Source organism: Xyrauchen texanus, chromosome 47, assembly GCF_025860055.1.
Source record: "Xyrauchen texanus isolate HMW12.3.18 chromosome 47, RBS_HiC_50CHRs, whole genome shotgun sequence".
Lineage (NCBI taxonomy): Eukaryota > Metazoa > Chordata > Actinopteri > Cypriniformes > Catostomidae > Xyrauchen > Xyrauchen texanus.
The window spans coordinates 6,304,740-6,332,428 of record NC_068322.1 but is presented as its reverse complement, the minus strand read 5'-3'; the positions used below and the strand labels follow the sequence as shown (position 1 = coordinate 6,332,428).

Below are 27,689 nucleotides of genomic sequence, written 5' to 3'. Positions count from 1 at the left end.
CAGTCATTTTAAACAAGTGATTTTTTTATTGCTTTTGTACAGGCACAATGCGTGCGTACATACGCACATCCAGGCAAGACATTGCCTTTTCATAGCATGTTGTGTAACTTAAATGTTATTAGTTTGTGTATTCAGTGAATTTGCCGTTACCTTCATGTGTTTGTCTTGCAACACAGAGCAAATGACCATGACCTCAAGTGTATGTGTGCATGCCGTTGCTGACGTGGGAAAGTTTGTTTATGTCCTGGTGTATGTTATAATCGTGTGTATGTGCCAGGAAGCCAGGATATCCTGTGGAATTTCAGAGGCAGTTGGTTTCCTTCCTTTCGTTTGCCAGTCCAATTTGTCAACCTGCCGATGGTCACATCTCTTTCTCTTTCTGTCCCTCCCTACAGGTTGGATACAGAAGGAATAGAGCTGCTGTTGTCCTTTTTAAGGGTAATAATCCACACAATATGGATTGAATTGAAATATACTGCACACTTATAATATAATCAGTTAAATGTTTCTATAATACATTAAACATTCTCATTATCAATCTGATAGCACCTTCCTCCTTTATTTCCTGTAGTATGAGTCCAAGAAGAGAATCTCTGCAGATGAATCGATGAAACACTCCTACTTCAAGAGTCTTGGCATGCGTGTGCACACACTGCCAGAAAGTGAGTGCCACCATACACAACTAACAGTAGATGGATATATGAAAAACTGCATGATCACCTCCACACACACTCATGTTCTTATGTTGTGATTCTGCAGACATTTCCATATTTACACTGAAGGAAGTGCAGCTTCAGAGGGACCCCGGTTACCGGAACTCCTCGTACCCAGAGACAGGTATGCATATGCTTGTATACAATTGTGTAAGTGGTCTTTGTACATATTTAAATGCTTTTTTAGACTTTCTAGATTTTGGAACTGACACTAGAGGGAGCTAGCATTTCTGTTAGTTGTCTGAAGGGACATGGTTTGTGATAGATTGATTAATCAGCTAATATTTGGCCAGATAATCACTATTGACCATTGATTAACATTGTTATCTTCCCATTGTGTCATGTCCAAAATGCAAAGACAATCTTGTCAATGGATAGTGCACGTTTTTTTTTTTTTTTTGCAAATATTATGTTAAGTATACATACATTTGTCATGTCTGTGTAACTGTAATTTCTTATTTTTTTTTAATTTTCACCCCTTTTTCTCCCAAATTTGGAATGCCCAATGCACTTTAAATCCTCATGGTGGCGTATTGACTCGCCTCGGAGGTGTCGGAGGATGAATCTCAGTTGCCTCCACGTCTGAGATGCGCATCTTATCACGTGGCTTGTTGAGTGCGTTACTGCGGAGACCTAGCGTGTGTGGAGGCTTCACGCTATACTCCGCAGCATCCTCACACAACTCGCCACACGTCCCACTGAGAACGAGAACCACATTATAGCGACCATGAGGAGGTTACCCCATGTGACTCTACCCTCCCTAGCAACCGAGCCAATTTGGTTGCTTAGGAGACCTGGCTGGAGTCACACAACATGCCCTGGAATCGAACTCGAGACTCCAGGGGTGTTGGTCAGCGTCAACACTTGCTGAGCTTCCCAGGCCCTTTTTCTTTTTAACTAGTTTATTGTTTTTGCCATTGTAACTGTATACCTCTGCTTTCTCTTCTCACAGGAAACGGCAAGAACAGAAGGCAGAGCATGCTGTTTTAAGATGCGTTCTCTCGCACACTTGCCCCTCGCCAACATACCCCTCACACAAACACAAGCACACATATTTAACGGATCAGGTTGACGGCTCTTAATCCGTGACTGTGTTGTAGAGGCTAAATGACTAGCCCCCTCTCACTCTCTGAGAGACGGTGTTTTCGTGTGCATGCGTGATAAAGGGATTGGTGGAACCTACTGTCTGTCTCACCCCAATGATCTGCCTCCAGCATGCAGCCTTGAGCCAGAATGGCCAAACGCCCTTTGTCTGGACGCCCTGCCCTTTCCATGTGTGACGATTAGGGTGTGCGAACATGTAAATATTTATTGACTGAGGGGTTGTTTTGCTGCTAATTGACTACTGTCTCTTCATAACTTCCTCACTCTTGTGCGACCCTAAGTGGTTGCCATGGACACATCAGTCCCATGTCGATAATTATTATTATTTTTTAAATAAGTGATATAATTCTGTTGAAATGTTCATATTGCAACTGTTGTTAGTTGTTTTGATTTTACAGAGATGGAATGCCTATACGTGTGTGTTGAATTTAATTTTGTTTTTCTGGCATAGTGATTTCGCTCTAAGAAAAAAAAAAAAAGAGTGACAGACACATACAAAAATGCTCCCTTCCAAGATATTCATTCCAAACCTCATATTTTAATGTACCATTTCAAAAGAAACCAACGCTTCCTTCATTGCCTTGCTCTGATGTGGGAATGTGCTTTTATCTGTAAGGACCATGCCACACCGACAGGCCTGCTGAGCGAGCTCGCTTCAGGTGACCACCTCAAACATGTTGGATTCAGAAATCTCCAGCTTCATCAGGAAGATTGACAGATGAATTTGTGACTGTTTTGAGTTGATGATCTTGCTACAGCACATCCGGTTGATGTGACAAGAGAAATGGTAGAAAACAAACACTGGAGCAGCGGGAACCATGTGACCTCACCAGTCTGACTGAGAACCGGACCATCTTTTCTTAAAGGGATAGTTGACCCCAAAATTTTAAAATATTATGTCATGATTTACTAACCTTCATGTTGTTCCCAAACCCCTAAAACAGTATTTCAAGAAATATTAGAGATATTACACAAAATGTTAGCTTCAGTCACTTTCACAAGATGTAATGGAAGCAAAAGCTGACTTTTATTTCGTGTTCCACAGAATAAAGAAATTCATATAGGTTTGGAAATACATGAGGGTGAGTAAATTGAGATTTTGAATAAACTATACCTTTAGCTTTCCTCTTTTTCCTTTCAGTCTTTAGTTAAGTCCTAATTGAACTTCCTGCCTGATCTGAAGTGCTTGTATGCCAGATTTTTTTTTTAATTTCTTTATCTTTTGACAGTTTGCTATCCTAATGCATCATCACAAATGACCTTTAAATCCTATAAATTGAGCTCAACTGTAGCTTCAGAGTGTGAATGTGTGTATAATGCTTGTAAGAGAGCGAGGGAATATGGAAACCAGTAACTGTACAGAACCACATTGCTCCATGCTAGCGATGTCTGTGAAGAAGAGCTAGTTTCATTAACAGTATTAAGAGATTTGTTTTTGTAATGTAACATATTGACCCTTCTGTGAATAATGGTATTTTAATGTGGCATGTTGGAGTCAGACTGTCCCACATTTGTGCTCGATTTTATTCAGAAGAGAAGATATTGAGTGTATGAAAAGGAAAAAGTTACAAAAAAAGTTTGACAGCTGCATTGGACCAATGTCTGTCCCCATTTGTATACATGAAGAACGCAGTAGATATCCAGTTTTAGTTTCAACAGATGACTTTTATTTTATACTGACCGATGTTAATATTGGAGTTTCTGGAGATGCGTGTGCGCGTGCGTGCGACGCATGGAATGTGTGTGTCCTTTAAGCTCCGCCTCCTAGACACTCTCAGTCCCAGCTCTCGGTTTAACTCTTTGTACTGGAGATATTTATTTCTCTAAATCAAGTAAACATGGTCTGTTTCATACAGAAAATGCTCCATCCTTTGTTATATTTCTGTGTTGTGTGCTAAAATGTTTCTTTTTAAAAATATGGAGGTGTTTATTATTTTCAGATGGAAGACGTTGAATCGCATTCTATGCTTCTTTTATTTTAAAAACACAAGGCACATTTTCTTGACACTTGGAAAGCAAAAAATATACAATTATTACCATAATATTTTTTTTTTTAACCAATTCCTTAATGAAAATAATTAGCTATAACAAAGCCTCTTTCCAATATTGAAATGGAATTTCGTCTATTACAAAAAAAAATTTAAAATGTTTTTAAGCTGGAAAATACAAATACACAATTTCTTATACAAAAAGGCACAGCCGGTAGTACATTTGAAGCACATTGCATACAAAATGCAATTACAAAACAATGTCAGACAAACAAACAAATAGAAACCCGGTTCACAGCCTCAAATATATATATATTAAAAAAAAACTTGAATGAATGTTACGAGTTCAATACAAATTAAAGGGATAGTTCACCCCAAAAATGTACTCACCCTCATCCAATCGTAGAAGTGTATGACTTTCTTCTGCAGAACAAAAAATAAGATTTTTAGAATAGTATTTAATCTCTTTAGGTCCACACAATTCCAATTAATGGGTGCCACATTTTTAAAGCTTCAAAATCCATATTACTCCAGTGGTTAAATCATGTGTTCAGACACGATTTGACAGTTGTGTGTGAGAAAAGGATTTAAGACTTTTTTTTTTTTTTTTTTACCATAAATTAATCTCCCTGCCCAGTTGGGGGAGGTATGCATGAAGAATGATGAATCGCCAAAACAAAAGAAAAACAATGTGAAGTGGAGATCGACAGAGCAGGGAAGATATAGTAAAAAAAGGACTTTAATATCGATCGGTTTCTCACCCACACCTATCATATCTCTTCAGAAGATATGGATTTAACCACCAGATTTGTCCTTGCATGGATTTTGGAGTGTCCCATTCACTTACATTTTATGGACCCACAGAGCTGAGAAATTCTTCTAAAAAATCTTTATTTGTGTTCCACAAATGAATGAGTCACATCTGGTATGGCGTGAGGGCGAGTATTAAAGAATTAAAATTTTGGGGTGAACTAACCCTTTAAGGTCTATCAACAGCATTAAAAATGTCCAATACCACAGAAAATAATTTCAACTTGTCCCTCAGTTTTTTATTAAACAAGAATTTTGGTTACACTGGGCTAGGCAATAAAGTTTAAAGAGCAAAAATTCTCTCATTTACTCACTCTCATGCCATCCCAGATGTGTATGACAATCTTCTGCAAACACAAACACGTTTTTTGAAGAATATCTCCACTATGCAGGTATATACAATGCAAGTCAACAGGGTCTAATAATTTGAAGCTAAAAAAAACAAAGGCAGCATTAAAAACATGTCTCAAAATAAGACTCCAGTGGTTAAATCCATGTCTTCATGAAGGATCAGATAGATGTTTGAGAGAAACCGATCAATTGTCCTTTTTTCCTATTAATTCTCATCCCTAAATGGTAAATGGTCTGCACTTATATAGCGCTTTTTAACCTTAGAGGTTCCCAAAGTGCTTCACACTGTGTCCCAATCACCCATTCACACACACACTCATACACTTCAACCCCATTGAAATTGGGGTTTCAGTGTCTTGCCCAAGGATACTTCGGCATGTGAAGTCGTGTGGGCCGGGAATCGTACCACCAACCCTGCAATTGGAAGCCGACCTGCTCTACCACCTGAGCCACAGCCGTCCCATAAAGAAACAAAAGAAAAATAACTAAAGATGGAGGAGTGCTTGGAAGGGCTGTTTGAATGTGGAGATTTATAGTAAAGAAAGGACATATATTGATCTGTTTCTCACACTTAAATTGCTTCTTGACAACTTGAGTCATTTATCCTGCATTTATGTGCTTTTTGGAGCTTCAAAGGTTTGGCCACCATTTGCTTTGTATGGAGCTACAGAGCTGAGATAATCTCCTAAACATCTTAATTTGTGTAAAAGAAATACATACACATCTAGGATGACATGAGGGTGAGTAAATGAGAGAATTATTTTTTTTTTTTTGGAGAACTTACCATTTATACAATAAACTACAGTGATAGATTTGCTTGCTGACCTTGTCGGTGTAAAGTTATAGCCTATCCAGACTTTCAACTTTGTTGTCATGTTGATGTAACGCCATCAGAGCCAGTAATATGTACGATACGTGCAAGGATATGATTGCAAACTCCGCCTACAGAATATGTTGGTGATGGATAATTAGAAGATCATCCACCTAGAAAAGTAGGTAAACTATATATCACAACAGTAAACAGGGTTTTACTGTATAATTCATGTAAGTGCTTTAACAAAAATATTAATTGCACATTTTTGCATTGAAACCCTCCGGAACGCTGGCCCTTTTTACTTCCATTGTGAGTACATTACTGTAACCGCATTTTTATTTGATTTGATTTATTTATTTATTTTGAGGGACATGTCAAATATAATTTATGTTTTAATAAACATTGTGCTAGAAATGCTGTCGATAAAGCATAGCTTGTACTGACCCCAGAACATTACTATTTAAAAATGTTAATAAGATTCCTATAACATGTTTAAACTTCTCTTTGGAATATTAACTCCAGGTGTTACTGTACTGGTCAAAAATAAGGAGAAAAATCCAGTTGGAGCACCTTATTTGTTGTTAAGGGAGAACCGTTGGGAACACATCAGAGGTTTTGCTTGAAGGATTATTGGGCCGTTTTGAGAGGTTCTGGAGAGAGTTCTGTGTTGAAGGAACAAGCACTGCATTTTGAATCGGTTTTTACATTGAACATAATCCAGAAAGGTCCTGCATGGCAGTTTGTCTCTATCTGCCAATGCCGTTAAAGAGACATTAAAATTAACTTGCCAAAAATGCAAGTCTCAGACGTTTTCCAATAAAATGAGGCTTCAGATTCTAAGACTGCATTTCTAGTGACTCACCATGTCCTCAGAAGGACACTTCATGTTCTTCAGCCTTTTGTCATAATAATTCCCTATTAAAAAGCTTGAGAGAGGAACTTGGTGAGCTGTTTGGATTGCAGCCACAGTTAAAAAATGTTTAAATCACATAGCTTGCTGGTCCGTTTAAACATTTTACAGTACAGACTTTATTCATGCTAGCGCCATCTTTGATTTTTAATGGGAATGACAACGAGGCTGTGAGGGATAGAGTTCCAGTCTCTTCAATGGGATGTACTGCAGTTTAAAGTGTTTTGGATCAATCCGCAGACATAATATTGATAAAACATCTGTCCGAGAACATTCAGTATACAAAGAACTCATAAGTTGTGGACAATCAGATGCGATCATCTAGAAGCTTTATACAGCTTTACACCGTTCCAATGAAGACATGCTATGTCCCTTACATCCTTATTACCATTCCCATTAAAAAACAAAGATGGCACTAGCGTGAATAAGGTCTATAAAGAATCTTACATTCAAGGGTGCAATTTGCGTAGTTGGCCACAAGGGGGCGAAGTGAGTAGAGTCGGGCTCAAAATGACTTGAAGGTCCATAATTCCTTAGTGTAAAAGTATAGGTATAACTGAGGAAATATAGGGCTAACTGTCCATTAATCAGGATTTCTGCACGCTGGAGGACAGGAGAAGAGAAGAGGACGATGAAGATGAGTCCAGGTTGGGAAGAGGCATCGGAAGCGGTCCGTTCAGTAGGGTGGGGAACTGTGAAGAGCAGAAAGTAAACAAACGAGTTAATGCTGCATGACAGTCTTCAAACACTGATATCAAGTAACTACAGAGTTAATATTTTATAAAGTAAATAAACACGCTAATTAATTTATGAGGGAACAGGGCCTTTGCTAGTTGGGTGAAAGGTCCAGGGGGGGCCCCACAACAAATTTGAAACTGTATTATTTTAATAAGTAAGGGGCCAATAATTCCTCACTACAGCCCTGCAAGGAAGTACAGGCAAATGTAGTGCTAAATGGAATGTCATATCAGGCAAACAGATGTAATTTGTCCTGATCACAATTACAATAGATTTAATCTGACCTAGTCCACTCACGAAATGTCTGAGGCACATTTCACCTTTTTATTTGCTTAAGGAAAATTAGACTATTTTTAAGGACCATTAAAAGGAATATTCCAGGTTCAATACAAGTTGAGCTCAAATCGACAGCATTTGTAGCATAATATTGAAAATGAAAATCTCCTTAATTGCCTAGATGTGCAAATCAATGGCAAAAACCTTAATTGGTCCTAAAATAGGCTTTATTTGCTTAAAGCACAATATAATTGCTTAACTCTTAATTATTATTATTTTGCCATGATATAGGACTCAGACATTACACATATGCCTTAGTTAAACCTGCCCACACAAAAAAAAGTCTCTCTCTTTGTGCTTCAGCATTCGTTCACACAAAACAAACACGCTCATAGTCACCAAGTCATCATGGTAATGCTAGAAGAGTAACTTCCTGTTACGTGAGTGCTGACTACACTCTTTTTTCAGTTATCACCCCCTCCCTTTTTTAACAGGAAGCTGCCCCCCCATATCCAAAGCTGAGAGGAAACATCTGTAGCTTATTTCCAAACCCTAACACACACTCATACACCAGTAAATCCATTACCTGGAAAACTTGAGATGAATTACAAATATAACTCCTTGCAAGACCCTTGCATCTTTTTTTCAGAGCCTGTATAGAAATCAGCAATAAACTGCAGGATCGACAACCATGTGACCAACCAGAAAACTCCCTTACGGTCACCCAGGGAGGAAGTGAAAGTGAGGGAGTTAGTGTATGACTATGTGTGTGTGTGTGTATATACAGCGGCACAATAAAATTGCACATCACAATCTGTCACGATTCAATTGAAGGCGGAGCCTAGCAGTCGCCGTGGTTACCTTAATAATTTCCTGCAGGGGAAGGATGTTTACGGTAAAGACTGGACCCTCCCCTCAGTAAGCGAGATGAGCATAAATATATATTTTGCTTGCTGTCTTTTACTCAAATCTCACACACACACACACACACACACACACACACACACACACACACACACACACACACACACACACACACACACACTTCCCCTGGGCCAGAACAGGAAGTATCCACAGGATTTCCCCTCTCACTCACATAAAGACTGAAACACAACACCAAACACGCTCACTGAGAAAAGACAAGCTATCGCTTACTTTCGCAAGCACACTCATGTATGTCAACACTAACATGAAAAACATATTTAAAGTGAGATGTAGTACACACTCGTTCATCAACAGTCTTTGTTCCTTTGCCGGCCCATGATAGGAAACAAATATAAACAGATGGAATCTACAGACGTTTTGCTGATTTTCTGTACTGATATTAGTCAAATCTGCAGATTTATATGGAATGGATGTAAACAGTGAAATATGATACATTGAGTACTACACTCTTATTGATAATCAACACCCAAAGCCTATTTATTGGCCTTTTGATGCATACTGCAGACAAAATTGGTACCTTCTGTCTGATTGGCCGGCTTAACACAGCTTCAGAGAAAAAGGGTACATCAATTTAATATCAGTCTGCTGGGAAACAAAGTCGTAAACAGAGTTGACATAAAAGATATTTGGAATTTTGTTTGAGGCAGTTAGAAGAAAGTAAACAAGATATCTACATGCTGAACTGTATATTCTGCTTTATAAATGGTAAAATTGGTAAATGGTGTGCACTTATATAGTGCTTTTTTTAACCTTAGAGTTACCAAAGCACTTTACACTGTGTCCTAATCACCCATTCTCTCTCTTACACACACAGACAGACAGACAGACACACACACACACCAATGGCGGCAGCGCTGCCATGCTAGCCTGCCATTGGGAGCAACTTGGGGTTCAGTGTCTTGCCCGAGGACACTTCAGCATGTGGAGTCATGTGGGCCAGGAATCGAACCACCAACCCTGCGATTAGCAGCTGACCCGCTCTACCACCTGAGCCACAGCCGCCCCTTTGTCTTAGTTAAATCTGAGAAAGTCTGAACTTATTTTCTGTCGAGAAGTGTACTGTTTTTCCCATGTGTTTTCTGTACAATTGTTAAGAGACTGCTGTCCTATTATTTAAATAGTTTTTCCCCCATGCTGATCTGTTATTGATGTATATATTATATAAACCCACCCCTCAACGGCACCCAAGAACAAAATGAACTGACTGAGTGCTTTACATGTCAGTCACATGGTCTCTTCCTATCTAAGTGGGCATTTCTTGGCCAGAATAAGCTGCTATGTGGACCAGTCCTTTAACTGTTTAGTCAAAGCTCTGGCTATGCCAGACAAAATGTGTAAAACTGTAAATGTCTGGCATTCTGCACAGAAAACATAACAGCAAAACACATTTCCCCACTTTCAAACACACACGCTATGTTAACACACGTTAACATATTAACTGCATCTTCTCTTAACTTAGATTCCTTTTTTTATAGCTGTAAAACCTAAAGTTTCCACATATTTGGGAGTGTTTTGTGCATACCTGAAAGAGTGAACTGTGTCCCTGTAGTCTCGCCGGACTGAGGGGGGCTACGGGGCTCAGGCTGCTCCAGAAATGAATGGAGGACAAGAGAGGACTGGGTGTCAACAGCAAACCAGAGGGAGTCTGGAGAGAGTCAGGGGCAGAACATAAGATGTTATTTGTATTAATCATGGATCATGAAATCTGACATGAAATGTCTTTTTGAAACTTTGAAAGGACGAATAGGAGTTTCTGCATGTTTGGGCACGTCGGAGTCTGTTTTTACTTCGGTTAGCTGGCAATAGCTTGTAAAGCATGTCATGCAGAAATAAAGTTTGAAAAGCCCTTTAAAAAAATATTAATAAAACAACGTTTTGAGTAGCAAATTCTTTTCACCCTAACAGGACAAATCTGGACTGCAAACTTGAAGGGTATGTAGTTCAAAGGAATTGCCTGTAAGTGCTAGCATATCTGACCCCAACTCAAAGTTGATATTTTATAAATATGTGCTAGCAGATGGAGCATTTTGCTCAAGGCCCAAAATGCACATAAAAGTAGTCCATAAACATTTGCACTTTATTCCAATTCTTTTGAAGGCATATAACTTTGTGTGAGGAAAACAAATATGAGTCGTAAAGTCTCATTTACATTTTGAAACATTCTAGTCTAGTACATGAAGACATCAAACGTCATTGGTTCTTGCATTAGGTTTGAATTTGCATAAGAGTGAATGAGATTTGCAGAGGAGAATTTACTGTTCAATGTATTTAACCCTTGTGTGACCTACGGGACATTTTTGTATTTTTAATGTAATTTTGTTTTCAATCATTTTGTTGATGCCAACGGCATTCATTTTGCCAAAGGTGTGTATTTTTGAAGGAATTTTGATATTTCAACCTCAGTTCCCAAAAATACATCTATAATACACTGTGTACACAAAATAGTTTTTTGAAACCTATTAAAGCTGCAATATTTTATCCCAGGGCAGTTAAAGCATAAAATCATGAATTCTATGATATTATGCTTTCATTCCAGAGCCCTGGTTTTATATTTTCCACCAGATGGCACCCTTTTTCTCATGTTTATCCTATGGAGTAAATATATGCTTTTTTACTATTTTCTGTTTGCTGTATTATAGAGCACTGTAGACCAACTGAATAAATGGTGCAACTGTAATTGTGTGGGTGTGTTGGTATGGATGTCAGAGTGTGTAATGTATGTATGTATTGAGAAGTGTGTGTGCGAGCGTGTATTTATCACTTTGTGGGGAACAAATGTCCCCATAAGGATAGTAAAACACAAAATATTTGATGTTGTGGGGACAATTTGTCAGTCCCCATAAGGAAAACTGCTTATAAATCATAATAAATTATGTTTTTTGAAAATGTAAAAATGCAGAATGTTTTCTGAAAGGGTTAGGTTTAGGGGTAGGGGATAGAATATAAAGTTTGTCCAGCATAAAAACCATTATGTCTATGGAAAGTCTCCATAAAACATGGAAACCCAACATGTGTGTGTGTAAAAAAACCAACAGTGGCATCATGTAAACATTTAAAGGGTTAAAATTCTTAAAATGAATGAATATTTGGCAGTTATGATCAGGACTGATGTTGGTTAAAAAAGTGATCTTAATAATATTAATATCTAATATGTTTATGACAATTTTTTGACATTTTGCCCTCTGAGTAACTTTTTTTATTGACACACAAGGGTTAAAAGAGCTGCGTAAACATTCTCTCACACTTCTGTTTTTGTGTTTTACTGAAGAAAGAATGTCATACAGGTAGGAATGACATCAGAGTGAGATTTTTGGGTGAACTAACCCTTAAATAGGGAAGTCTATATAAGTGTGTTGCTTCTCATGGGTCATGGACTTTGGATCACTAGGTTACAGGGCAGCATATGAAATCAATTTCCCTCTCGGGCTGTTTTTCTGTCCTTTGTCACTATGCTGTAGTGTGCAAGATTATAGACGTATGGCTTTTTTTCCTCTCTTATGCCCTGCTGTCTGTCTTTTCCCTCTCCCTGTCTCACACTCGAACACTTTTTAAAAAACTGTCTGTCTGCCATACATTTCTCCTTACACATCCAGCAAAGACTGATATGCTTAGTTTTTCTGTAATACCAGTATAGCTGTGTTTCTTGTGTATTTGCTTCCCGTTACAGGTTTTAAGCAGTGCTGGAGAGGGTGATTTTGTGTTAAACTGTAGCTCTATTCCTAAACCTAGTGAGCTACCTATATAGGCATTTGCCTTCTAAGGCAGCATCCTAACCAATATTAAACCTTGTAAGTGACTTATTTGAAACACTACACAAGCAGCATCTCTGCACCACAAAAAATAGTACTCTGCATGTAAAGCACACAGGAGTCTTGACTCACAATTGACAGAGTTTAACGTTAACATGTTGCTAAGCTAAAAATGCAAAACTCTAATTCCTAAAATACATAGCACTAATAATACACATTATATATATACACTCACCTAAAGGATTATTAGGAACACCTGTTCAATTTCTCATTAATGCAATTATCTAATCAACCAATCACATAGCAGTTGCTTCAATGCATTTAGGGGTGTGGTCCTGGTCAAGACAATCTCCTGAACTCCAAACTGAATGGCAGAATGGGAAAGAAAGGTGATTTAAGCAATTTTGAGCGTGGCATGGTTGTTGGTGCCAGACGGGCCGGTCTGAGTATTTCACAATCTGCTCAGTTACTGGGATTTTCACGCACAACCATTTCTAGGGTTTACAAAGAATGGTGTGAAAAGGAAACACATCCAGTATGCGGCAGTCCTATGGGCTGAAAATGCCTTGTTGATGCTAGAGGTCAGAGGAGAATGGGCCGACTGATTCAAGCTGATAGAAGAGCAACTTTGCCTGAAATAACCACTCGCTACAACCGAGGTATGCAGCAAAGCATTTGTGAAGCCACAACACGCACAACCTTGAGGCGGATGGGCTACAACAGCAGAAGACCCCACCGGGTACCACTCATCTCCACTACAAATAGGAAAAGTAGGCTACAATTTGCAAGAGCTCACCAAAATTGGACAGTTGAAGACTGGAAAAATGTTGCCTGGTCTGATGAGTCTCGATTTCTGTTGAGACATTCAGATGGTAGAGTCAGAATTTGGAGTAAACAGAATGAGAACATGGATCCATCATGCCTTGTTACCACTGTGCAGGCTGGTGGTGGTGGTGTAATGGTGTGGGGGATGTTTTCTTGGCACACTTTAGGCCCCTTAGTGCCAATTGGGCATCGTTTAAATGCCACGGCCTTCCTGAGCATTGTTTCTGACCATGTCCATCCCTTTATGGCCACCATGTACCCATCCTCTGATGGCTACTTCCAGCAGGATAATGCACCATGTCACAAAGCTCGAATCATTTCAAATTGGTTTCTTGAACATGACAATGAGTTCACTGTACTAAAATGGCCCCCACAGTCACCAGATCTCAACCCAATAGAGCATCTTTGGGATGTGGTGGAACGGAGCTTCGTGCCCTGGATGTGCATCCCACAAATCTCCATCAACTGCAAGATGCTATCCTATCAATATGGGCCAACATTTCTAAAGAATGCTTTCAGCACCTTGTTGAATCAATGCCACGTAGAATTAAGGCAGTTCTGAAGGCGAAAGGGGTCAAACACAGTATTAGTATGGTGTTCCTAATAATCCTTTAGGTGAGTGTGTGTATATATATATATATATATATATATATATATATATATATATATATATATATATATATATATATATATATATATATATATATATATATATGAATGAAGTATACTTATAATCTTATATTGTAATATAACATTCTATCAACTCATCCGGCATCTTCAATGATTTTTTTTCTAGTTAGTCACAATGCATTCTACATGGACACATATGAAGCTGCCTTCAGTTTTGGCTAAAATAAGATATCTTGGACCTATTGGAAGAATGACGCCTTAAAGGGATAGTTCACTCAAAAAGGAAAAATCTCTCATTATGTACTCACCCTCATGCCATTCCATATGTGTATGACTTACTTTCTTCTGCAGGACAGAAATTATGATTTTTAGAACAATATCTCAGCTTTGTAGGTTTATACAATGCAAGTGAATGGTACCAAAATTGTGACACTCCAAAAAGCACATAAAGGTATCTTAAAAGTAATCCATATGAAGTAATTTGATAGGTGTGGGTGAGAAACAGATCACTATTAAAGTCGTTTTTTGATTGAATATTGCATGAATAATGCGAATCACCAAAAACACAAGAATGTAAAAGTGATCCACACCTATCATATAGCTTCTGAAGATGTAGATTTAACCACTGGAATTATGGATTACTTTTATGCTGACTTGTGTGATTTTTGGAGCCGTTGGCACCCATTTACTTGCATTGCATGGACCAAAAGAGCTGAGAAATTCTTCTAAAAATCTTCATTTGAGTTCAGCAGATGAAAGAAAGTCATACACATCTAGGATGGCATAACGGTGAATAAATGATGAAATCATTTTCATTTTTGGGTGAACTATTCCTTTAAATAAAATTTCCTTTAAGTTAGGCCGACAGCCTTTGTAGCACTTACAGGCAGCTTTTTTCTGTCTCTCTACAGGACACACATACAGCTCCTATCTACTTGAATGGGGTAAGAACGAAATCGACATTTCAAGCCAACCATATATACTGACAACAAAAGTATCAAAAAATGTGCTTCTATAGCTCAAAGCACGCTAAAAACACTAATTTTCAGACCAGTCTAGCTAATGTGACTGCGCGTATTCAGTGCTCAAGCACACCGTTGATGAGGACAATTGCATCACGCATCTTGTAAAGTTTGACTGAAGTATACTTTGGGTTAAAAGTGGGACTTCCACTTATAGAGCTCCCATGTTTGGTATTGTGATTTCTTTCATTCAGCTATACACCAGTTACTCATCCAAGGTTGTACAGTCCATACTTATATGCTGGCTTGGTAGGCAGCTCACTTGGTTTACTAATGTATATGTGTTAGGCTGTGTGGCAGTACATGTTTGTTCTAGTGATGTTGCATCATACCTGTGCAGTGAAGAAGGCTGGTGTAAGTGACCCTGAGGGCAGTGCTGGGCTGTTGAGGGCGATGGAGCCCAAGTCACTTCCTGAAAACAGTATGGAAGGGGCGGAGATTTCCAGCCCTTTGGGTTTCCGGGCTTTGGGAGGAAATCCATTGCTACTGGTCCTCCTCTCGGGAGGAGTTGCTTGGTTCTGGGCTCGCTCCCTGTGTCCGGATGATAAGTTCAGAGGCTGAGCGCTCTGTTCTAATTCGTCTATGTGAGCCTCTTGGCTCCGCCCCGGTCGCAGCGTATAGGTGGGACTATAAGAGGGGGAGGGGCTACGAGAAGAGCAGGGGGAGGGTTTCGATGTGAAGAAGAGCTCTGCAGAGGTGGGTGGCGGTGAGGAGGGTATCACCCTCTCTGACCGATTTGTGACAAACCGTATCACCGTTGGTCCCTCTTCCCCTCGCTGTTTCTCAACTTTGATTGGACGCAGCAGTGGAGGTGGGCTTTGGAGGGAACTGACTGTGAAAGATGAGTATAGACCTGAGTGAAGATACTCGTTCCTACAGGCTGGGCTTCTCAGCGATGTCAGCGACAGCTTTGGAGACTCCTCTCCCTCACCAGAATCAGAATCAACCTCCTGCAACATGACGCCCCCTGCGACATGACCCCCGTCCCGACCGAGCTCGACTGCTTGAGGATCCATCTTCAAAATGTCAGGGAACGAGACGAACTTGTAAACAAACTTCTGACCAATCACTTTCTTGATGATATTCTTCAAAAGAAAAAGAAAACATAAGGTGGATTTGGTTGATCAGGCACTTGGCAGGTACTACTATTATTAGTGATAAACCGATATGGGATTTAAATGCTGTTACAAATATTTTAGAGAGCAGGGTTGCCAAAGGCGATAATAATAAAACCGATATACATTACACACACACACACAGGATATAAAAAGTCTACACACCCCTGTTAAAACAGAAGGTTTTTGTGATGTAAAAAAATTAAACATTAAAACAAGATAAAATCATATCAGACTTTTTGCATCTTTAATGTAAAAATTACAACCTATGCAATGCCACTGAAAACCTAAGTGTTCAGGCTGTGACACTATTTAAATTTAAAAGAACTTGAACTTTTACAACGTGTCTCTAAACACCTGCGTTCTGTGTCTAGGTTTTTTTTATTTGGTCTGACGATATAACGGTCTGTCACTAACAGTCATACAGTATGTGACATTTGAGGGTTAGTAACCTTGTCGTAATAGTAGCGTAGTGCTCGGCTTAGTTTGTCGTAGTTCATGTTGGTCTTGTTCTTGCGAAGTCCCCAGAGTTTGGCCACCTCTTCGGACTTGAGTAGCTTGAACTCGCCATCATTGGATGTCCAGCAAATCAGGTGCTTGTGGCTTTGGTCCAGCAGCAACTGCAGCAGAAACTGCCACAGTGTGATAGCACTCTCCATATCTGTCATACAAGAAAGATGAAAGAGCTGAAGTTCTGTTTAATACACTTTTCGCAACATAATCAGTCTAGCATTAGCTCTGTTCCAAAACCAAGAGAGCTGCCTTGCTGATTACTAACTACATTTGCAGCTGCCTCCTATGGCAGCATCCTACCTCAAATGCACCTCAGAAGTGACCAATTCGAATGCTCTATAGACAGCAACTCTAATCACCACACAAACAACCATTTTCTATGAAATAAGATGAATTTTTACAACAAGACAAGGAACAGAGAAAGTAAATTGGGTTGACTTTAAAGTGGTCTGTATCATTTGGTCTGTTCTGTTCAGATTTCTGCAGTGCAAGTTTTGTACCACTGCTCCAGAGCTTCGTCTGATTCAAATTAGCCAAGGTTACACTGTGTGAGCATTCTGCTGTATGTTGTGTGTTTATTGGGTGAGTAAAGGCAGCATGAGGACATCATCTAATGATCCTAACAAGGTTTAAGGATCAGTAGGAAGATCCTGTGGTACTACAAAACCAAATGTAGTTTGTGCGCGCATATGTGTGGACTGGAGCCTTGTTTTTGTTGATCTAATATTCGGTCACATATCCTTCCAGGAAGAGCCATGTGTAATGTGTTCAATGCAATCTTCCAGCTCAGAATTCTTTCAGAAGTTCATAAAAAAAAATTTCAAGAGCGTAGTTCACCCAAAAATGAAAATTCTGTCAACACCTGATGTTGTCCCATATGGTTATTTTACACAGCTCTTGCAATAAAAGACCATTTCTTTATTAATTATGTAAGCGAACGTGGGATAGACTCAAGCTTCGGCAGAGGTGAAGATTTTTGGTGAATAATATCTTGAATATCAGGATGTTCCTCACACATAACTAATATATGGCTTAAGAAGACTTTGAATATAGTGCACAAATCACATGGACTACATTTATATTTTTATGGTGATTTTCGGAGCTTGACAACTGTTGACACTATATACTGTCATTGTAAGACACAAAGAGTCTTACAAATATTCTCCTTTTGTCTTCCACTAAACAAAATCACAGCATACGGGTTTGGCACAACATGGGAGAGTAAATTATGACAGAGTTTGAATTTTTGCGCAAACTATCCCTTTAACATTTTGAATTCCTTTAGCCTCGGTCCACCAAACTCTACCACATTAAAGAACACCACGTTTGTGCCCCTGATCCGGCCTTAAAATCTAGCATATGAGGAGTATGAATCCATCCTTTAATTCCCTTTTCTCTCTCAACTTTTCCTGTCTCTCCATGAGCAAAAACTGAATTCCTGGGTGCCCTCCCACAAACTCAGCAATCATTTCCTGTCCTGTTGGACATTAACGCACAGGCTCATAAACAACAAAGGGCTTTGAGCCAGAAGCCAAAAGCTGACACAGGAATGGCTTCACCTCCTGTAAACAAGCACCGTACCACAGCATTGGCCTTGTTACTGACCTCAGGTCAGCTTACATGCTGAGAAGACTCATACTGAAAAGTGGGCCGCAGAGTTGAGGTTTTTGATCTGGGATAGAGGTGTCCACTCAAAAGTAAACAAATACACCCACATTTGGACAGAGATTACTTTTTCTGCAAATATGGAGTTTGTCCATTTGTAGTGAGACCCTGTTTGTGAACATGAAGTAAAGAGACCAGGAAGAGATAAGGGGGGTTAAAGGGGTTCAAAATAGTTCTCTCAGATGTCCCAAACCAACATAAATGATACCTTAAATTGTAGGACTTGATCAAGGTGTTCGCTTTATAAGCAATCAAACTTACGATTTTTTGCCTGGTGGACCATAAAACTAGCAAAATGAAACCCATAGACTTACACTGAAAGAGACCCAAGCAATATCAAGGGACAAGGTTATCATAGAGACTTGGAGGTGAGCTATTTTTACTTGGGGCAGTAAACAACCACCTTGTAATGTCCTAGAAAGAGTATAACAAAACACTTAAAGTAACTCAGAACACCTTCGCTATACATAAAACCCTTGCATCTGTTAGCAGGATTTACATGGCAAGTAAAAATCTAGTTTATAGTAACTTCACACAAAACAGATCTAAATCTGAGCTGACCATTACATTTATATATTTGTTTTAAATAAAAAAGTACCTGCTGATCCAGAATAGAATGGCAGAAAAATAACATGAAGTCAACCACTTCCCTTGATACTGTCTGCTGCTAATACCGTGAAACTTCACTAAGTCATGATCATGCCCCAATACTGACAAAAGTCGTCTTAACACACTTTAAACACTGGCTAACAGTCCATCTTGAAGTTAAGCATAGCAAGATTTGTGAATGAATCTCTGAACAGGGAACTGTAGTAAACTGCATTAAAATTCTCTTTATCAGACACAGACAGGAAACCACAATCTCACAAAACAGGATTTCCACAAAGGTATCTACTCACATTACATTGTAGAGCTAAGAAACCTTAAACATAACTTATGAATCTGTGACCTGTATAACCCCCCACCCCCCCTCCCCAAATAAAACATGTAATTTTTTTTCCTCCAGCATCACACAGATGTAGACAAGAGTCGCCACTCCAATCAACCAGTCAATATGGAAGTGGATCCATTGAGCGAAAGATAAGGATTGTCCAGCGAATAAGAAAAAAGTTCCTTCATGCATGGGATCTGGGATTGACTCCAACAGGAAGGAGCAGTGGTTCAATGTTTAAAGCCCAGCAGTACAGGAAGACCCCAGTTTATATCTACCTGTGTCTACTGTCGCCATACCCTTGAGCCAAACACTTAACCTTCCTTTACTCTTATGACCTTTTCTTTCCATCCCTGGTTAAAATTAAAAATGTTGCAGAGGCATGGAATGTGAGTTTGTAGAGGAGATAGAGCGAGCAGGAAGACCTTGGTGGAAGACAGAAAGGACCTCAGGTTAAGGTCTGACAGCTTTTTAATAGACATGAGAAAACCAAAATTCAAAGCTGTCAAATATTTGAGCACACTCCTTGGTTTTAACTAGTGTTACATAATGCCCTTTGGTAAATGTAAGTTAGTCAAACAGGTCGGGTTAGCTTTTACTGCAGCTTTCCTGCTGTCTGAGACACAACTCCCATGAGAAGGAGCGCTGGATGGAGGGAAAGAACGAGGCAACTGTTAAAGATGGGGAAAAGACACAAGCTAACTCACTAGTGTGGATAGTTCTGACAGTTAACATGTTTTACTGGCCAAGAGGAACTCCCTGATTGCAGACAGGCCTATTTTGATTAAGTCTTGTCATAATTCTGACAATGAAGCACAAGCTCACACTTTCACCAGTGAATGTCTTCACCACTATTTCGCTCTTCAAACTGACAGCTCTGGGTGACTGAAAGACTGCCCGCACAGGACTTTCAACTAAAATGATTTCTGATGCCAAAGTCCATTAGGAGAGGTGATAACACTTATCACCATATCTGCTTTTAAAGGCCTCATGATAATTTAAGTCTTCTTTAGTTGTTGTTTCTTCTTTTGTGATGAACTCTTGTGGTGAAATTGTCAGGATTCGTTTGACTTTTCTACATTTGGCTAATTCGTATGATATCGCGTGACTGCACTCGTTTGAAATCCTACGACTTTCACTACAGTCAATGACGTCGCTGGACATCGTTTCCATCTAATACGTGACAGTTACTTGCTTCTGTCACACACAACAGCTTCCTATCATGTTTAAACACTCTACTGATTGTTTACGTTCAGATAAGGGGTTGGGTAAGGTCATAATATTAATATGTCCTTAACGCCTCATCCGGGAATTTGCACGTGAAGTCGAACAAGTTTATGCAAACAACATCGTGCGAGACCATACGAAATAGCCAACTCACTCATCTATGTTGTTTATTGTAAATTGGTATATGTCTCGACACTGTCATGACTGCTATGTTACTCGGATCTGCACACAAGACTTTCACCTACTGTTGCACTTGTGTTCATAGTAGTGTGACAAAGTGATTTGATTTGATAAATTATGTACGATTTTAATGAGATCGTTCTTGGATCATTGCAGGACATTACTATTAAGATGACTTTTGCATTTTTACAGTTATTTTCATGAAAAATAAGCACATTTAGCCTCAAATTCACTCTGCTGCAACATAAACAATTCTTATTAATATACAATAATAAAAATCCTATCCAGACAAAAATGTATTTGATTGAAATCAACATGAATTTAAGTCAGCACTTAGAACCCTGACATTTTCTTGACAATTTTTGTTCTGAGATTCATCCCTTTATAAGTTATATACACTCACCTAAAGGATTATTAGGAACACCTGTTCAATTTCTCATTAATGCAATTATCTAATCAACCAATCACATGGCAGTTGCTTCAATGCATTTAGGGGTGTGGTCCTGGTCAAGACAATCTCCTGAACTCCAAACTGAATGTCAGAATGGGAAAGAAAGGTGATTTAAGCAATTTTGAGCGTGGCATGGTTGTTGGTGCCAGACGGGCCGGTCTGAGTATTTCACAATCTGCTCAGTTACTGGGATTTTCACGCACAACCATTTCTAGGGTTTACAAAGAATGGTGTGAAAAGGAAAAACATCCAGTATGTGGCAGTCCTGTGGGCTTAAAATGCCTTGTTGATGCTAGAGGTCAGAGGAGAATGGGCCGACTGATTCAAGCTGATAGAAGAGCAACTTTGCCTGAAATAACCACTCGTTACAACCGAGGTATGCAGCAAAGCATTTGTGAAGCCACAACACGCACAACCTTGAGGCGGATGGGCTACAACAGCAGAAGACCCCACCGGTACCACTCATCTCCACTACAAATAGGAAAAAGAGGCTACAATTTGCAAGAGCTCACCAAAACTGGACAGTTGAAGACTGGAAAAATGTTGCCTGGTCTGATGAGTCTCGATTTCTGTTGAGACATTCAGATGGTAGAGTCAGAATTTGGAGTAAACAGAATGAGAACATGGATCCATCATGCCTTGTTACCACTGTGCAGGCTGGTGGTGGTGGTGTAATGGTGTGGGGGATGTTTTCTTGGCACACTTTAGGCCCCTTAGTGCCAATTGGGCATCGTTTAAATGCCACGGCCACTCGTTACAACCAAGGTGTGTATATATATATATATATATATATATATATATATATATATATATATATATATATATATATATATATATATATATATATATATATATATATATATATATATATATATATATATATATATATATATATATCACACACACACACATTTCTATTTTATTTTATTTTTTGTGTGTCTGTGGAAACCAGATACACTCAGGCCAGACCTGTGGTGACAAAGGAGGATGTGCTCCGAAAACACTGCCAATAAAGACTGCAGATATTTATCAGGAAGTACTGTGCAAATACAAGAATACACACACTCATTTATGTAGCTTACTGTTCCACATATGTAGACGCATACTATATATCTCAAAATATATGCATAGTTTTACCTCTATAGAAATTTGCACCTCAGCTCTATTCTACAGTACTGGTAGAACACGGTCCCAATTGTAATTTTTTCTTCTTTTTTTTTTTAAACCCTGAAAGATTATAAATGTATTTATTTATTTATTTTTAGCACCATGTCAGCAACAAGGCTATCCACATGGCGAGAACAGATTAAATATCAAAAAACATAACAATTGAAAGAAGTGAAATAAAACAATTTCCTGCTACAGCATCCTCTGAGCAGAGCATCTGCATTAAACGACTGTAAAACTGTCTATATCAGAACTTCCTCCAATTCTCCTTTGAAGGGCGTCTTCCTGGGAATGCCGATCCTGAACTGAAAGGTAGGAATTCCTGCTGTGGGGAGCAACATGTGAATGTGGGGACCACATGACACAAATGGGAGGTTTCCTATTCTTTTTTGTGCTGGTACCAACACTCCCCCTCAACAACCCCCATTCTAAGACAGCTGGACTAAAAACTAAATTTAGGCACTTAAAGAGAACGGAACAACACTGAATCTTTCACCAGCAGAATGACCTCCATCTCATGACATACAAATGAATAATAGACAGTGTGCACTAAAGAGATACACTATAGAGTCATCTCAAACATAGCAAAGCCTTGGCTCTGTTCTTACAGTGATGTCTGGCATGGATCAACTTTATGAGGTTTGAGTTTGTGAAATGCAAATTGAGCTTAAATATAGTTCAAAGCATTTTACTATACAGCAAAAATAATGGATAACTGTTTAGCACATTTTTAGAAACAAGCATATTGTATGATTGGACAATATTGTAATTATCTGTTCAAAAATACTGCCCAAATCAGACCAGCCGTGATAATAATAATTAAAAAATGCTACGGATGGACGAAACTGATATAGTCTCTCATATATTGTGCATCCCTAATAATAATGCAGCATAATGTAGATGACCATCCAAAAATTCCACTATAAATGATAGTACTAGGAGGAAGCTCTCGGTTTCTCTGTACAGCCACAAGGTATCAGGAAATACTGCAGGGTATATATATTCAGATCCTCTTTAGCGGAGAGCTGCATCAAGCAATCGACCTCTTATACAAGGATGCAATCTCACCACCACATAATTGGAATGGAACGAGGTAGATAGTTATGACTTCAGAGGATGAACAGATGCAAACTCCAACTGTAAGACATCAGATACTTCATATGCCACTGACTGAACCTTGGATTTAGGATGGACCCCACCGAACCTCACTGAAATGACCTGCAGGTTGGACTGCAATGCACCTCATTGATCTCTGCCTGCATCACATTTGTCTATTGATGGACTACACTCTTGAAATAGAATACATAGACTATCAAGACATTGCCAACAGAAGCCTTCATCAGGCAACTAACAAAGGACAATGCATCTATGTGAACTTCTGCAGTTAATCCAGGATGAACTTCAAAGACATAAGTCATTAATCTTACAGTTCTTACACAATCTTTGCTTAAACACTCACGCTTAACACTTACTTAGTTTACTAATTATAAACCATGACTTGCACTGCACATAAATAAGTAATATTGGCATTATAGTCATGCTGTTAGTCAGAGGGGAACTGCCCCCCACAGTGAGTTTGGTTTCTCCCAATGTTATTTTTCTCCATTAAGCAACATCTTATGGAGTTCCATGTTCCTTGCTACAGTCGCCTTCAGCTTGCTAACTGGGGTTCTAAATTATTTAATTTCTATACATATTTTCCGATCATATTTACACATATTACAATGCAAGACTTTATAGATAATACAGTTTAATTTCCTGTTAATGCATGATTTTCTGTAAAGCTGCTTTGAAATTATGTGTTTTGTGAAAAAAGCGCTATACAAATAAAAATGACTCGACTAGATTGGAACTTATCTCCAAACAATGTCACTGCTAAACGCCAATAAACAAGCATACCTACAAATCTACCCCCCAAAAATCTAACCATACAGGAAGTAGATAAGAGGAACATGAACTTCTATGAAAGTGCCTGTGTCCATGGCGGTGAAGGGCTTGACAGACAGCAGTGTTTGTGTGAAGGCATCTCTTGAGGAAACTGGCTTCAGGCCAGCTTCCAAGGTGACTTGATGCCTTCCTACCTCAGGTACTGTCTGTTGAGGCTGCATTTTGAAGGTTTCGAACACAACCAGTGTGTGTGTGTGTGTGTGTGTGTGTGTGTGTGTGGCATATGGGTGGGGAAAGATGAGGATCTCTAAGGTAAGTAGTAAGGTATGCATACGGTGTGCTCCAGGAACAAAGTGAAGGCTCCCACCCTTCTAGACTCATGCAACTGGTATGCAAGGACAGTTTGGAAAGCAAAACCTGCAGCACAATATTTTGAATGTCCCCCGGGCACCTTTTAAATGCCAAACTTGCCATTGTGTGCACAAACCTCTCCACTGTAGTGCCAGCAGAAACTCGTAATAAGATTAGTTTGTGTGCACAGACATTATTTCGCCATGACTAAATGTGCACTCTTCCTGTGCTTAGACTGCAGCAGTGGAAAATTCAGGGAGCTCCAGCGAAGGAGACTCCTTCCACAACCACATCTCTCCTGAGAGAGCAACAGTGCTTGAAATTGCACAGACGGATCTGGGAATGTCTGTGCACGTTCTGACCTCCAGATTGGCTCCAAAAAGTATTTGGACACATTAGCCATGCTTTAAACTATTTTATAATTGCAAAATAATAATATTATTTCAGTCAGACGAGTACACTTAAAGTAAAACATTTAGATAAATAATAAAAAAAATAATATAGTTAAAAATGATGACAAATAGGATTTGGACACTTTCTGGTTGTCAAATGTTAGTGGATCATGTCCATAGTTAATTAAATGAACTACACCTTTGGTTACTCTGTTGGGACACATGTGTGCACTTGAGGGAAACTGACTTCAATAAAACAAAATTAGATCACTTCGTTAAACGTAAATGCAAAAATGGCTCAAAAGATTAAAGTTAGTTCTGAGAAAGAGGCTAGCATCATTTGTTTGCAAATGTCACTTGGTTTGACATTTTGTTCTCTAATACGGTGACGTTCCTACATTGTTCAAATAGCAGAGGTTGTACTTCCTTTGTCAGCTGAGGAAGCTCAACCTGCCACAGGAGCTGCTGACTCAGTTCTACTTAGCATTATTGAGTCTGTCTCGACTTGTGTGTAATGGTCTGGTTTGGTTCAGCCACCAAATCAGACAGAAGGAAATGACAACGGACAGTCAGGTCTGCTGAGAGAATTATTGGTGCCCACCCCTGCCCACCCTCCAAGACCTGTACATCTCCAAACTGAAGAAACGTGCAGGCAGAATCACTCTGGACCCCACACACCCTGCCCACTCCCTCTTTGAACTGTTGCCCTCTGGCCGGCACTACAGAGCACTGAGCGCCAGGACATCCAGGCACAAGTACAGTTTTTACCCTCAGGCCATTTACCACATGAACAATTAAACTGTCATCAGGACTCCCCCATTATTAACATAATTTACATATGTAAATTAAATAACTGTACATACCCCTACCTTGCACATACATTACCACTTGTCAGGGGCGGACTGGCCATCGGTAGAACCGGGACCGGCCGCGATAAGCTCAAATGGGCCGCCGCGTTATGCAGAACGGGCCACAAATATCGGCGATTTGCAGAAAAGTACAGCACCCTCCCCAATCCTCCTCCTTTCTGATTCTGATATATATTTTGTGGCCACTCTATATCACCCAAAATACCGCTCTCCTCCAATCAAAAGAAAAATACAGATACACGGGTAACATCAGCTCTAAGTCTGAACTGAAGTTTCTTTGTTTGCCCAATGACTCATTTTCAAGATGCTGTCTGCTGCCAGATTCAATACGGAAGAGCATGTCAATTAGTCTGCTGCTGTTTCCAGACAAACCAGAAACTCTACTAGTGCGTTTAAAGAGCCAGGAGCCACATTTCAGCCTTGCTTATCAAGCAGCCTTGCTTTCAAATGTAAAATCACCAAATGTTTATGAATCTATATGCAACATTTTTTTTTTTTATAATAAAACACTATATATAGGCCTATATATAATAAAACGTCAGGAGCTCAACAGGTATCCAAACGTTCATCTGCCGTGCGTGCGTAAATTGCGCAAAAATAACTGGAACGTTCTTGTCTTGTGTCTTAATTATTGTTAGAAGAGACTCTTTCATTTCTGTACATTAAATTGTTGATGTTAACTGTAGAATTTAATCATTTTAAGACTTAAAAATCATTACTGAAAATTTCAGACAGCTCGTTCCTTTGGATAGGTCCATTGTGATGACCGACTTTTTGGGATATCAAGTTTCACTCCTGTACTTTGGAAGCGTTCTTCTTTTTTAAGGTTATTAACAACTACATCTGTATTTATAAACATGTATAAAACATTTAGATTGAATTGATAAGTTATTCACATACCTGTGCGTAATGTTTTTTGGTTTCTTTTTCACTTTTCTAAAAAGAATTCCGTACAATGTGCTGTTTTTCCATGCTGTCGGCCGTCTCGGCAGCTTTCAGTCGGACTGTAATGGGATCCCGACTGTTTTCTCTCTCTCTCTCTCTTTGAGCAGGAAGTTGGTGCAGGCAGACAGCGAGCCGGCTCACTTCCTCTCGCCGCGCGTTATTCCCCAGGCGCTCGGCCTGTCAGTGTAAACACGCTTTTCGTCCTCCAGCCACCATCCGCGGATACGCGACATTCAAGAACACGCGCACGCACGCGGATACGGGGGCGCGCACTCGGTAATATACTGTAACCTGAATCTCCTACTATGGAGTACACTGACGTCACCACCTTTCTGCCCGGGACCCGTCGGGAGGAGTCCGAGTTCCTTCCTCCACAAACATTTTGTTTGTGTGGGTGTGCGTTTCGAACCACTTTTGGGACCAAATTGCTAAATGCATTACATTTGGAAAAACAATGCATTTGTGAAAACATTGTGAATAAAGAGAATAAATGTTTTTGTTTACTACCAAAAAAAAAAAAAAAAAAAAAAAAAATGGTTAGGGGTTGTGTCTATTCTAACGACAATTACCTTAATTTAATAACAGCAAATGTTAGGTAATGCCGGTTACTTTTAATGTGCTTTATAGTATATAAATATAGATTTGTATGTGATAACTGCTTAAACAACTTATTGGCAGGATGCAGAAAATCATAATTAGCGAAATGGCTTATATACAATTGAGGGATGGGAATATATTTATGAGCCGTTTTAGGGCTTTAACATGTTTCATTCCAAAAACCAATGAATGGGAAGCAACTTAAATTTGATTTAAGGTCGTTTTAGTTTATGATTGAAATGGGCTTCCACAGTGGGGTGGAACCATCTTGCGATTTCCTGGAGGGCTATCCACTGACAGGAAGCTGTATCCTTCACACACACACACACACACACACACACACACACACACACACACACACACACACACACACACACACACACACACACACACACACACACACACACACACACACAAATTTAAGTATCTAATCTGCACAAATATGTTTAATTTTGTATTTAATTTTAAATTAGTGCTGATATTAACGAATATGTTTAGATGTGTCCACTTGCAACATTATCTGA

General features: G+C 39.3%; 2 protein-coding genes across 3 annotated transcripts in view; one reads left to right on the top strand and one right to left on the bottom strand.

Moving 5' to 3' along the window:
• LOC127638888 (cyclin-dependent kinase 17-like) overlaps positions 1-3,686 on the top strand; it is a 62,689-nt gene extending 59,003 nt beyond the window's left edge. The window contains exons 14-17 of the mRNA XM_052120615.1: positions 396-438; positions 572-662; positions 760-837; positions 1,666-3,686. Coding sequence (XP_051976575.1) covers positions 396-438; positions 572-662; positions 760-837; positions 1,666-1,703 — 250 coding nt within the window. The 3' untranslated portion in view covers positions 1,704-3,686. The remainder of the gene's footprint in view (positions 1-395; positions 439-571; positions 663-759; positions 838-1,665) is intronic.
• Positions 3,687-3,760: 74 nt separating this feature from the next.
• Positions 3,761-26,818, bottom strand: LOC127638889 (ETS domain-containing protein Elk-3-like). Of its 2 annotated transcripts, none has more exons than XM_052120616.1 (5): positions 25,624-25,896; positions 16,443-16,651; positions 15,208-15,960; positions 10,172-10,294; positions 3,761-7,382 (listed from the first exon to the last, which is right to left on the bottom strand). In XM_052120616.1, exons 1-5 carry the CDS (start codon positions 25,634-25,636, stop codon positions 7,278-7,280), a joined length of 1,203 nt encoding a protein of 400 aa, XP_051976576.1. In that variant the 5' UTR covers positions 25,637-25,896; the 3' UTR covers positions 3,761-7,277. The 2 variants fall into 2 exon arrangements, with proteins under 2 accessions (XP_051976576.1, XP_051976577.1); XM_052120617.1 differs by lacking the exon at positions 25,624-25,896 and adding an exon at positions 26,524-26,818 and having other exon boundaries at positions 3,762-7,382.
• Positions 26,819-27,689: the final 871 nt, after the last annotated feature.

Coding starts and splice junctions, on each gene's coding strand:
- LOC127638889 (XM_052120616.1), bottom strand. Junction 10,295..15,207: donor CAGCCTTCTTCACTGCACAG/GTATGATGCAAC, acceptor GACTCTCTCCAG/ACTCCCTCTGGTTTGCTGTT. Junction 7,383..10,171: donor GACACAGTTCACTCTTTCAG/GTATGCACAAAA, acceptor TGCTCTTCACAG/TTCCCCACCCTACTGAACGG.